Genomic DNA, 13,349 nt, shown 5'->3' on the forward strand with positions numbered 1-13,349 from the left:
TAATTTTATTAAAACTGTTAATGTAGTTATTTTTACTTTTTATTTATATTTATTAGGCAAAATAACATCAATTATTGTTATATTACATTAAAATTTTTACTATAATAAAATGACGTTTTTTATACGAAATTCTTATTTTTCGTATAAAATATAATATTTAACATACTTTTAATATTTCAATAGAAAAATTTCTCGATGTGAATTTATAAAAATTGTTTGATTTAAGTGTTTGCTTTTTATGTTATATTATTAAAATTATTTGTGTAGTTATTTTTAATTTTTATTTATATAAGTTTGATCAAACTTTAAGAACACAATTCGTGTACTTCAAAAAAAAAAACTGAGGGACACAATTTAGTATTTGAGACACAACTCGTTTGCAGCCGTTGCATGACGATAGTAAGTAACCAGCTACAAATAAATCACTTCACGTTGAATCAAATATCGTGGAATACTAATGAGTAGGTACCTACAATATTAGTTTTTACAAAAAATTAGAAAATTTTCTGTGTTGTGCCTAGTTTAGAGCTAATCTCGTATTTCTAAAGATACTGCAGTAATGGATATCAAATAGTTTTTGATATGAATAATAAATTACTATCAATTGCACTCTATAAAGTGGAACATAATCATACATTTATTCAATATGCTAAATATTTCGTTATAAAAGCGAGCGTAAGAATTAATATGATCAATTATTTTTAAATTACAATAATTTATTAACAACCTAACGTTCCAAAACAATATTTTACACATTACTTATAATATGGTAGCTACATTTTAAATTATAAATTCTTGGTGTACATTTTAGAAACAAAGATCTTTTATTTTTAAAATTACTGAAAAAAACTCAAATTAGAAGAATTTCGTTTCCCTGTAATTTGTTAATAGTTTTTCCTTACGTGTTAATCAAAAATATTGAAAACTCAACAAATATCACTCAAAACTTATAATAACATACAATATTCTACTGGAAAATGGCCGAAATTAGTGTACATGTACCGATTAAATCAAATATTCTGGTTAAAATGTTGTTTACGAAAAAAAAAAAATTAAATATTCTTCTTGAAAAATTACTATTTCCCCTATAACTACTCAGAATCTAAAATTTTAAAGTTATTAAAAAATGGATGAAATTTCCTTAAATATCACAGAAATTAGTGAAGTAGAAAAGTGGCGTGGATATCATGTCTTCAAATTTATCCTGGATAATCTTTTGAGACATGCTTGACAGATTCCTCGATAACACAGATGACGATATTTTGTTTATAGGCAAGTAGTACTTATATCACGCATAATATAATTTCTTGTGGATAAATTGTTGGATAAACTGGTAGCAGCAGCTGTGTAAAAAAGAAATAAAGTAATATGTTATATTAGACACGCTAAAAGCGCACTGTAATTGCCGGCAGCAGTGGCGAGAGAAAATAGTAAGACACTGAACTCACACACACTACAGTCATATCATAATTTATATGAATATATATACTAGATTCATCAAAATTCGTTCAATTATACCGATGTATATAATTTACAGGATGATTCAAATGTCTCTATCCAATTGTTATTGTATACGTATTGCTTAGCAACTGTAAATTGCAAGTAAAATACTATATTTTGTAATACCATTGTAAAGATGAGACAGTCGAGTTTATTTTTGTAAAGTTTTTATTTTTTATTTTCGTTACCGGTAAACGGATCTTATGAGGATTTGTAAAGATTAACAAAATTATGTCAGTTAATGTCAAAATGGACGAATAAAAAAATTAAAAAAAAAAAAAAATTAATTAAAAATTAATTAATTTAATAAAATGATCTGTTTTTTGAATAGTTAGCATATGAAAGTGTGCCAATTGGCCTGTTGGTTCATATTAGACATAATATTTTGTAGTACCTACACTTAATTAAAATTAAATTTTTTTACAATTAAATTGTACTTTATATTTTCCTATACTATGTTATTTTTAAAAATTAATGTGAATTTTTTGAATCTGATAAATATTTTTGAATCATCCTATACACAGACAGGCATTGTTAATTATATCGTGTCGTATAATAATATAATAATGATATTATTTTATATCCCACCGCATTTCGGGAAATGCAAGCTCGGCATTGCACGGTCAACGGCGTTTGTGGGCAACGTTCATGGCCCGGAACGCGCATAAAAGTACCGAGCTCGCGGTCCTTCGACACCATTGCTAACACGTGTACTTTGGCTCTAAGTCGTCCGCTCGCGATTTATACGATCGTCACGAATCCTGTCGATCTTCCGCAGTAGTGTTTGCAGTTCTCCTCACCGTACCTACCAAAATTTGATATAATAAAAATAAAAAAGTCAATCACGATGACATTCAATCCGCTCGTCGTCTGCACTACCACAGCCGTGCTGTGGTTGTCGAGTGCCTCCACCGCCGCTGACGTCTTTCCTGCGGCCGGTCAAGTCGTATCCGCCGACACTGCTGAAGAACTCAGCCTAGCTGAAATTTCACGGGTGATTGAAGGCCAAAGATTGCTGATGTCGTCTAGCACACCATTTGACTTGTTGGGCGCTTTGATCACCGGAAACAACGGTGATGATCCGGTTGAAGGTAAAACACAATCCGCAGACACGCACGTCCGACCTGTTTAATCGAACTGAACTGAAAACATTACCTATATTTGTTATACGTCCGACGAAATATCGGAAACTTTGTTGCACAAGTCATGTAACATCGGCCAACTTTGCAGTTCGATGGGAAACATTTTCGCGTTTAACTAGGTGTTGGGTATCACAAATTTAGATAGTTATATACTACGAGAATCAATGTTATATGAATAAAGTTACACCGTTTTTGTTATTTACGAGTTCAAATCATCTACATTTTATTTATATAAATACTTAGCAAAAGACTTTTTTTATAAAACTTATTTCCGGAAAATATAGTTATGCTTAATTGCCGTAAAGAAAGGACTACTATTAAATTTACTTCACGATAGTCCGTAATCTTGTGAATATTAGATATATGATGTATTTTAATTTTTTATTTAGTTAGATATTATAATTTGTCTATAAATCATATCAGGTAAAATTTCGAACTTCTTTAACTCGAAATCATCGATGCCTCGAACTTTTACTCCGGTCTCTAGAATTCCCTATTAAACTGAAATGTAAAAAAATCTTGTTTAACTCGAATATTTTCGTAGATAACTCGAAGTTTTGAGTTTTATTAATATTATACAATTGTGATATTTCCTTCATGTACCTATGTTTATATTTTAATACCGATAAATGGTTTAAAACAATTTATTACAAACGCTGTGATCAACAGCAAAACTCAAACAAAAATAAATACTTTTTTGAAATAATTTTTTAACCTCATTTTTATTTATAGGTACATAGATACATACCTCTTTAAAATTACATATACATAATTCATATATAAATACACCGTAAATATTTTTTTATTACATGACTTTATTCATAATAAATATCTAGGAGTTAATATATTTTGTACTGTTTTAAAAATTTTCAATTTGGATAATTCGAACTTTTTTCCGGTTCCTTTAACTTCGAGTTAACCAAGTTCAGCTATGATATATTATCTGAGTATAAAATAATTGAATATTTATTATTAGGTATTATGATTAAAGATGAAAAATAAAACTATATACCAATGGTATAATAGCATAAAATAATGAGGGAAATAAAGTAACAAATAACCATTTTAATCAATAAAAAGTATATTAATGTATTTCATGTGCTTTTCTGAACTTTAAAATTTATTATGTACGTAAAAGTTTTAAAATTTAAAATATCATTCGCGTGCTTATATTTATATAATATTAAACCTACATATACTTGTATATTTTTTTAACCCTGATTTTTAAGGTTTATGGACTTAAATTATAGAATATATTAAAATATAATATACTATGAGTATGAGTATACAAGTAGATTTTAGATTCTGATCAAGGAAGGCTATAGTTGACTATTTGATTTGTAATATTGTGTTATTGTTTCAAAAAGCACAATTCAAGGAAATAAAAATGCTCCTTGGTGTCTCGTAAATATATTGGAAAGTAGACGAGTCACGAACGCATACTTAACGATAGAGGTCATTGTTTTGAAAATTCTCAGCAATCGTCGAGAAAGTGGGAAAAAAACAGAAAATTAGTGATACTTGCTTAATTCAGTATTCATCTCACATCTTTTTTTCTGCGTAGTAATACAAGTTTTAGTTAAATAAAAAATATTTTATTTTTTTGAAAACTGAATAAATATTAATTTAATTCTTAGACGTAAAAACTTCAAATACCTATTTGAATTGATCGTATCTGTAGAATAATCTAACTATTTACTCCATACATTTTAATATAAACATAATTCATTTTTTACGTGCTTTCGAAATTAATAAAAACACGGAAAACCAATATAGATGGATTCACTGTAGAATGATATTGTTCCGTCTTTACAGCGATTGAACATAAATATATTTTCTGGAAATGAATTTTACTGTAAATATCTTTTGCTAAGTATATATAAAAATAAAATGTAGATGATTTGAACTCATAAACTTCAATAAAAAGTTAAAAAGTCAAAAACATTTTTTTTAAATAATAGGCATTTTCTTTTTTCATAGTAAAAATAACAGCGCCGCATCTAGTTGTGTTTACTGATGTGAGCAAAGCGTGATGAGTACCACATATAAATCAATTATATTTTATTCGAATTTTTAATTGCATATATGTATATCATTACACGTGTAGTTTCCTTTATAATGATATGATACTAATTACGAGTACTAAATGAAACTTCTGTAATTAAAAATATAAGTGAAACGAAAACGTTTCTATAAATGTAGTTCAAAAGCAGATTAAATTAAAGCGTTATAACCAAAATTTATTTTAAATTGAATTTTATTTACTAACTTATTTAAAAAATATTAATGACAAAATTCAACAGTTTATTTAGGCCTCGTATTAACTAATTCTCTGTCTCAAAAATTTACATATTTTTATTTAGTTTAAACTTTTTGTAAATGTTGTTAATTTTTATCTCATTATTTATCTCTAACTTAAAGTTGTTACTATCAAAAACAATTTTATTATTTATTTTCACACATTTTAACATCTTAGATACCTTCAAATGTATTCGTAATTAGTTAAATTATCGATTAAAATTTTTACTACGAATAATAAAGTACGCCTATTTCCGTGTCTAAAGTTCTTTTAGGTTAAATATTGATATTTTAAAGTTTTCAAGTTAATTGTTAAACAAAAAAAAAACAATTTTTTTATTTATTTATGATATTCAAAATGTTTCCTGACCGGCACAAGTTTTTTTTTTTTAAATTATTTTATTTTTCTTGTTAAGTACCTTTAATTACACTAAGTTTTTGTGTAAGTTATTTTAATTTATCCATACAAAATATAATATTATAATCAAATATGCAACACTCTGCAGGTATTAAAATTATCTTTAATACATAAAAAAGAAATACTCTAAAAATTTAAAATTAAATTTATTATTATTAAAAAAAAATTCTGCTTATCAATATACATAAAAAAGGAGTTATAACTAAGGTTAGGTTAGGTTAACTATAGAATAATTTTTTTCGAACCATTAAAGAACCTAGACATTTAAAAATGTCACAAAAGTGGCACTAATCAGGATCAGAATAAAAAACATTAAACAACATAATCTATGCATTAAAATGGGTGCAAAATCTCCAGACTTTAAAATACGAACTTACGTATAACTTAAAAATTATATTCGACGTACTCACGTGATGTTATTTTGTTTTTTCAACATATTTTTTTATTATGCTACCTTCAGTTATGTTATAAAATCTGAATAATATACGCTTAATTCTTAATTGATAAAACGAATAAATAACGACACAAAAATAATTAGAGTGAATACTAGTGACTCTTTGTAGCGGTGGCGTTCCGTCTTAAAATTATTGTACTATGTGAATTTTAATACTTGGCTCGTTTGTTACGTGCTGTAGGTCGGGGCAAAAAGACCAAACCGGCGAAAATGGCCATGATGATGGCCGGTACGGCGGCCGCCAGCATGATTATGATGAAAGCCGCAGCTGCGATCAAGCTGTTCATCATACACGCGTTTTTCGCCACCAAGCTTGGACTGATAATCGGCGCTTACTTGTTGGTGTGCAAGCTGATGGAAATGAAACAGGCGCCGGCCAAGAAGTCAGTGCAAGTCAAATGGGTGTCGGCGCCTTCGCATTTTGACGAGCACCCCCCACAGATGTCGCACATGATGTCTCATTACCCGGACTCCAGCCAGTCATCTTATGAACCGCACCAGGAGCCACAGCAACAGCAACAACAACCTGTCGAACAGTACGGACCGCCGCCGCAACACCAACAGTACTCGTCCTTCGGCGACTTTGGCGGTGGTGGCGGCGGTGGCGGTAACGGCGTGGATATGCAGGCGCATTATTCGCACGTGAGTCCGGTCACGTACAGGCCGACGGCCAACCGCAATCAGTCGGATAACATAGCCAAATCCGTGGGCAGAACGAAAAAATAGGACGAAACCGAAGCCGCCGACGATCGTACAACGTGATGTGGCCAGTTCTTATTTTTAAAAAAATACTCAACTAGGGTACAGCACGTGTTGTGTTCCACCACATTCGAGTGTCTCAATCACGATTAAAAAACCAAAATCCACGCCCCTCAGAAAATTCATCCTAACACACACACACACACACATTAGTCTTTGTGTTTATCGACCCAACTTTGTAAGACCGTAAAATCGAGTTCACAGCAATAATGGTGCATTGACGTTTAATGAACTGTCGGCGGCGATTTAAGTAGTAGAACGAGTTGTACATACATATTGCATATTTTTTCATCGTATGCATAGCTAATTTTTAATTTATTTACTCGTATTCAAACTTCAAACGTAGTTTAATTAATTTAATTATTTATTTATTTATTTATTTAATTATTTATTTATTTGTTCATTTATGAACATTTTAATATGTGGTCAACATGTTAATAACATGATATGTCGACTCTGTTTTGCTCAAAAAAAAAAAAAAAAGAAAGAAAAACACATAATAAATTATTGTCGTTTTTATCAAATTGTCTTTCTTTTATTACAGCTTTGAAATATTAATACATGGTTTTTATGTTCCATTTATATGCAAACTAGATGATTCAGTGCATTCAAAAACTGTTTGTAAATATTGTGCATACCTTGTGTTTCGCTATATTTATAAAAAAACTATACATAACTCACACTACAGACTACAGTAAATTATTTAATTGAATGATATTATGTTAAAATGAAATAATATTAATTATTATAGTTAAACATATTATTAAATATACATATTAATATATTGTGTAGTTCACGAGCCATTGACTTTGTTTAAAGACGGGGTAGACTTTAACAAAAATTAGATATAATTCACTAAAATAACAAACTAATGAAACCTCTAATTTAATTATCTATCCGAATAATAAATAACTTTAATCGTCTACACTGCTGCATACGACTAATGTTGAATATTTTACATCAGATTATTACTTATTAAGTATGTTGGATAAATTATATGAACGACCGTAGGTCACAGATGACATGTAATAAATAGGTGGGTAACGTAAATATATAAAAAATATTTAATAAATAATATTAGATACAAACAAACTTAAATTTAACACAATAAATAAATATAAATAATAAATAACATGATTTTTTTGTTTTTGTTTAAATAAATTAATGGAGTTCAGATATTACATTGAACGTCGGATGTGCGAACGATCAAGTGCTGTGCTTTTGTCTAAACGTTTGGATAGGTATCCTACATTAAAGTACAGGACTTGAGTTCATCGTGTGATGTCTTATGCAGTTACCTATATCTGTGGACACAAAAACATAAAAAACAAATTATAATGTACTTAGTTTAAGCTCTATTAACCACGTGTCCGAGTCTATATACCGGAACGTGTTCTGTACTCTGTTATCATAATTTTTGTTCGTAATTAATAAGCTTAAAAATTTGATCAAATAACATTTATAAAATATTGTTCTTGTTTGACTTTTTTTTAATATTTGATGAATTTACCATAAAATGATGAATGGTAAAAATGTTAAATGATATATAAAATTGATATATGTGCATTGTACATACATAAATGTTTAAAATGTTTTCCCAATATTTAATGGCTCTCGGATAATTATGCATATGATTTGATATAGAATTATATCAATTTTTAATTTTTGATCTTAAGAACAGTTGTATAAATCATGTACGCAAACACGTCTTCATAAAATCAATTATAAAATTAACGGATCTATTATTTAGTCAACAACTTACCTAATAATAACGAGGTTGTGTCTACTGGCCTTGTCCGGAGTAAGCCATGTTGTGCGCTGCTTCTGACGACGAACGTCCCCATCCGGCCGAGCTGTAAGAGTCACTGCCATGGGATTCGTGGTGCGGATGGGCTACCACTTCGTATGTAACGTGTTTCTGTTGGCTGAACAATTTTTTCAGCCCGATGACAGTGGCTAACAAAAAGGCGAGCTTGCTGACCAATAAAGCTTTGCCAACGAGCAAGGCAAGTACTTTAAACGCAATGACCTTAAGCATACCCATTTTCATCATCATAGCTGCCATCATGGGTCCCATGTTTTTGTTCTTACCCCGTCCTGTAATAATGGTCCAAAAAAAACATAGTCATGATAATAATAAAAATAAAACTATTAACAATTATTTTACTTAAAATATTCTACTAGGTAAGTACTAGGTAATAGGTACCTATTATTTGACAAAACTCACTACAACGTTTTAATTGTATTTATGTATGAAAAGTGCAGGCATCTACACTATACTATATCTGCATAAATAACTATATTTTATATGTTTAAATTTAAACTTAGTGATTAAATTTCATTGTAAAAACGTTCGAATACCGATCATTTGAGTAAACAATATCTTTCTGAACTTGAATAGTGGGTTTTAGTATTAAAATGAATTTGTGTTTTAAAAAAAAAATAAAATAAAAAAAAATCGTTTAAAAATATTATCCTAATGTATTTTAGTATTGCACATTCGTGCAAGTATTATAATACACACCCTTGAATCTATTGATTAGATCAAACATTGATCATTTGATGCATGAATAATAAATTATGGACCATATTAAATTTACCGTGATAAGATATTTATAACCATCGTGGTGATACAGTCGGCTATTTACACTTGAAATTATATTGATCACAAAAAATAATCTAATATTTTCACGTTGGTCGCCTAACCAAACCTATGTTTCACGCTGGTCGCCGACCGAATTTTTCCCGTTTACGAGGCTTCTAGAAACATTCCCAGAGCCGTTCGGACCTACCTTTATTATATTATCAGACATATTATATTGTGTATATTTATATATATGTAAGTATATACTTAAATACATATAACCAAGTATATACTATTCCCAATAGCAGCCGTCGCCACAGTAGTCGTTCGCATCGTCCTCCCGCCCACCCGCGGGTAATCGTTCGTTTCCATTGTTGTCAACTCTCGGACGAAAATTAAACGTTAATAATTCGAAAAGAAAAGTGCATTGTGTCTAACCTAGTTGTATTGTCGTGCGTTTGTGCGTATATATATATGAGTGTGAGTGCCCGTGTGCATGTGAGGTTGTGCGTGAGTGTGTGTGAGATGATAATTGACGATAGAGAATCGATGCGAAAACGATGTGTCAAATCGTTAGTTCTCGTCACGTAGATACAGTGTTGCGGACCAGCGAAAGAATTTCAAATGATAATAATAATACTATTATTATGTGATTGACGATGATATGTGTACACGGTGATGGTGTGGGAACATATATTTAATCAACTCACTCATACAACTGTACATGGAGGAATATCGAATGGACCTATGTCGAATTTGATCACCGTACGGTGTTTAACAGGAAAACGACTTTCTGAACGGCCGCAAAATCAGTTTCAGAAAATAAATACGTATTGATGTTTTCATTAGGTGCCATAATGTATCGTACCGGACGAAAGTAAAAACATTTCAATTGAAATATTTCAGAAATGATTTTACACGCTCCGGTAAGTCAAAAAATTGTATCAAATGGCGAAAGTACTTAAACGATCGCTATAATAATCATATGTATTACGATTGTTTGCAATAGCGCGAGGAGTTCGCATAAGACATTTCAAGATTAAAACAACAATTAGACTTCACGCGCTAATCTCACACTGTCGTCATTAAATATTATAGAAAAATAATTTTTATTTATATATATATTATATAAAAAATATGGTTATTTTTTTTTTAATTTTATTAATTTTAAGCCTAATGTCCAATCCAATCAAGTGTTTCCAATATCAGAAATCGAGAAAGTGAAATCAAATATCAGTTAATAATTTATGGCTTTCAAATAATCTGTTCAACTGATAACAGTAATTATTGAGAAAAAACATGATAGGTACCTGTCTCCTACCATGTCAATTAATACAAAATCAACTTAAACATATAAACCATAATTATGATTGAGGCCAATTGATACAAGTACTAACAATATGTCTTGAAATTATTCGTACGTAATGACACTCTAGTATATTTTACTAATTGAAAACAAATTATTAGAATACGTATTAAACATTAAGTTAATGATGTGTGTATATCAAGTGTACATTATAGACGATAGTTCAAACCAAAATAGGAAGTAAAAATTAAATTTTCGTTTAACTTTAAATGAGTCTAATTAATAATAACGGTGACAGGTCTTATTTAAATTACGATTAGATTAACCTCGTATGGATTCTATTTATAGGTACCGTCGTTTTAAGAATCACTGGTCTGGATAAAAACAAGCCATTTTTTTAAATTCACAGTCCTATAAAAATTGAACACATGATAAGTCTAAAATATAAGCTTGAGAAAAAAAAATAAGAAAATTTTAAACGCATGATTTTAAGATCATATAATCACTCGAAGAAATATTATTATTTATTAAATTTCTAAAAGTTTTGGTTTCTTCGAACCTTTTTTATTATACCTGCACTATTGATTTATAATTGTTAAACTATTTTAAAGCAATAAAATCGCAATTTTAAAAATAAAATTTAGAATTTAACAGTATTGATATCACATTTGGTTTAATGATAACAATTGAATAAGCGTTTTTTGGTCTCATACTGAATTATTGATAGTCTGCATTCAAACTATTGGATCTATAAAAATGTTTTTTAATTATATTATAATTTAAAGAACATTATGAATTTCTAATAAATTTACTTTTATTTATATTGTATAATAAAATTAGAATATTTCTGAAAAATAAATTTATTAAAACTAAAAATTACAGTAGCTGCTTGTTATAGAGTCAAAAATCAGGTACTAACGATAGATAATGATTATTACATCTGATAGTGATAGAAATAAAATCATTAAGACGACGAAAATATTTAACTAATAAATATTAAGATGATATAATATCCATAATATTATACACTTAATAGCCAATTATTGACAAATATTATAAAACTTATTGTTTCGGTTTATATAAAACTCTATTAACTTTGTTATTTAAATATGATGTTAAGTTAATTTTCTGTTGATATTTTTAACAAAATATAAAAAATATTTATTTATTAATAATTGAGTATTTTTACAAAATGTATAAAGCTATTAATCGTATTTTTATGTAAATAAAATTAATATTTAGTACATAGAACATGTACATAGTTATTTTTAATATTTTTTCCATGCATCAAACTAAATAACGCCCCTTCGCTATCACATCTAATAAACGGCTAAATCAAAAAAAATTCTTCTTTAACGTTTCGTTATATAGCAATATAGTTTTACTGCTGTGACATAAAAAACCAACAACAACGATAATAAAATAAATATTACGCTCACCGGACTCAGTCAAGTCTTTTCCGGACCTGAACGACATGCCAAAGTTAAGGGAGCCGTCTTGTTCCGGGGATGCGGATACAACAAAGTCAGCCTCGGGCAACACCTTGATCTTGAGTGCTCGGGACTGAACGTACCTCCACAGTTTGTCGGCCATCACCTCACCAAATGCCGACTCGTCAGTGTATCCCCTGGCCGTACCGTCTACACGGACCGTTGACTCATCAGTGGAGGCTATATATTCAGCTGGCCCATCCTTCTTAGCGATTTCCATCATGTCTCCGATTTCCAGGTTGTTCTTCTTCATCAACTTGTTCATATAAGTGACCAGCTTCAGCATAACGCAGCTGGACACATCTCGGGCACCGCACTTGGCATTCAACTTCCTCACCAGTTCATCCTCGCGTATCATGTACGATGGCTTGGCGTGTTGGTGTTGTTGCTGCAGGTGGATGTCGTGGTGTTGTGGTTGAAGGTTTACATCGTTATTGCCGTCTTGCTGGTCACGTGGCGATGGAGATGGTTGCTGGGGCATAGACGATGACGACATTGGCGAACCGGTTGCTAACGCGACAATGGCGGCAGCCACAAGGGCGAACACCACAACGAACTTTCCGGCAAACATTGCGTGTGAATACGGTAGATCGAAGTACAGCAAAGAGCGGAATGAAAAAAATATTTAATTTTTGTCGATTTATCAATATCGGGCACAACTCGTACGATCCGATGTCACAATTTTAATATTATATTGCAACTATATATTGTTATATGCGTTTCAGGTAGGTGTCAGACGGACGGACGACGCAGACTACCGGAAAACTGGACGCGAATCGAGTAAATAATGAACCCATCGGCCGGTGCGGACCCCCTTTTATGCCATTTCGTGAGCGGCAACGCAACCGGTCTTTCACTTGCCGCCGCGGACACGCGATTCCCTTTCTTCCGGCCCATCTTTATTCCCATCAAAAGTAAAACGAGCTATATTGTATATCCTAGAGCGATGATTTTGTTACTAATATAATATCATAATTCAGAATCCAGAGTTTTCAAATTTATTTTGGGTCACAAACTAACGTTTGGAGATCACAGTTTTGAAAAATTTTACGTAACAATAATAATATATCCATAAACACAAAAACAATTTTTTCTTGGGCTAATCGGGGGCGTTATTATTAAATTAAGACCTTTTTTAACATCAGATTAAGTGACTTGTTTTTTAGGTAGTTTTAAAGACAGTATTATTACCTTCATTCATTAATGTATTCTCTTTTTTTTTTTATTTGATTAGATACATAAATACATTGTACAAAATAAACTTCTTCAACTGTTCGTCGTCGCTAATATTAAGTGTGTATATTTTAAATAAGTAATTATTTCTAAAGTACAAAATAAATGTCTAGAATTTATGAGTTCTAAACTTTCAACATTTTATTATTTGGTAAATCTAATGTA

General features: G+C 30.2%; 2 protein-coding genes across 2 annotated transcripts; one reads left to right on the top strand and one right to left on the bottom strand.

Annotated features, from left to right (window-relative positions):
* Positions 1 to 2,185: 2,185 nt before the first annotated feature.
* On the top strand, positions 2,186 to 6,911 carry LOC112594103. The gene is made up of 2 exons (XM_025338735.1): positions 2,186 to 2,591; positions 5,994 to 6,911. The coding sequence occupies exons 1-2, from the start codon at positions 2,348 to 2,350 to the stop codon at positions 6,536 to 6,538; spliced, it is 789 nt and encodes a 262-aa protein (XP_025194520.1). The 5' UTR covers positions 2,186 to 2,347; the 3' UTR covers positions 6,539 to 6,911.
* A 523-nt stretch (positions 6,912 to 7,434) lies between these two features.
* On the bottom strand, positions 7,435 to 12,747 carry LOC112596326. Its single transcript, XM_025341944.1, has 3 exons — positions 11,901 to 12,747; positions 8,334 to 8,668; positions 7,435 to 7,875 (listed from the first exon to the last, which is right to left on the bottom strand). The coding sequence occupies exons 1-2, from the start codon at positions 12,520 to 12,522 to the stop codon at positions 8,355 to 8,357; spliced, it is 936 nt and encodes a 311-aa protein (XP_025197729.1). The 5' UTR covers positions 12,523 to 12,747; the 3' UTR covers positions 7,435 to 7,875; positions 8,334 to 8,354.
* Between the last annotated feature and the right edge of the window lie 602 nt (positions 12,748 to 13,349).

The sequence above is a fragment of the Melanaphis sacchari genome, unplaced genomic scaffold (assembly GCF_002803265.2).
Source record: "Melanaphis sacchari strain LSU unplaced genomic scaffold, SCAv2.0 Contig0_pilon_pilon, whole genome shotgun sequence".
NCBI classification, from domain to species: Eukaryota; Metazoa; Arthropoda; class Insecta; order Hemiptera; family Aphididae; genus Melanaphis; species Melanaphis sacchari.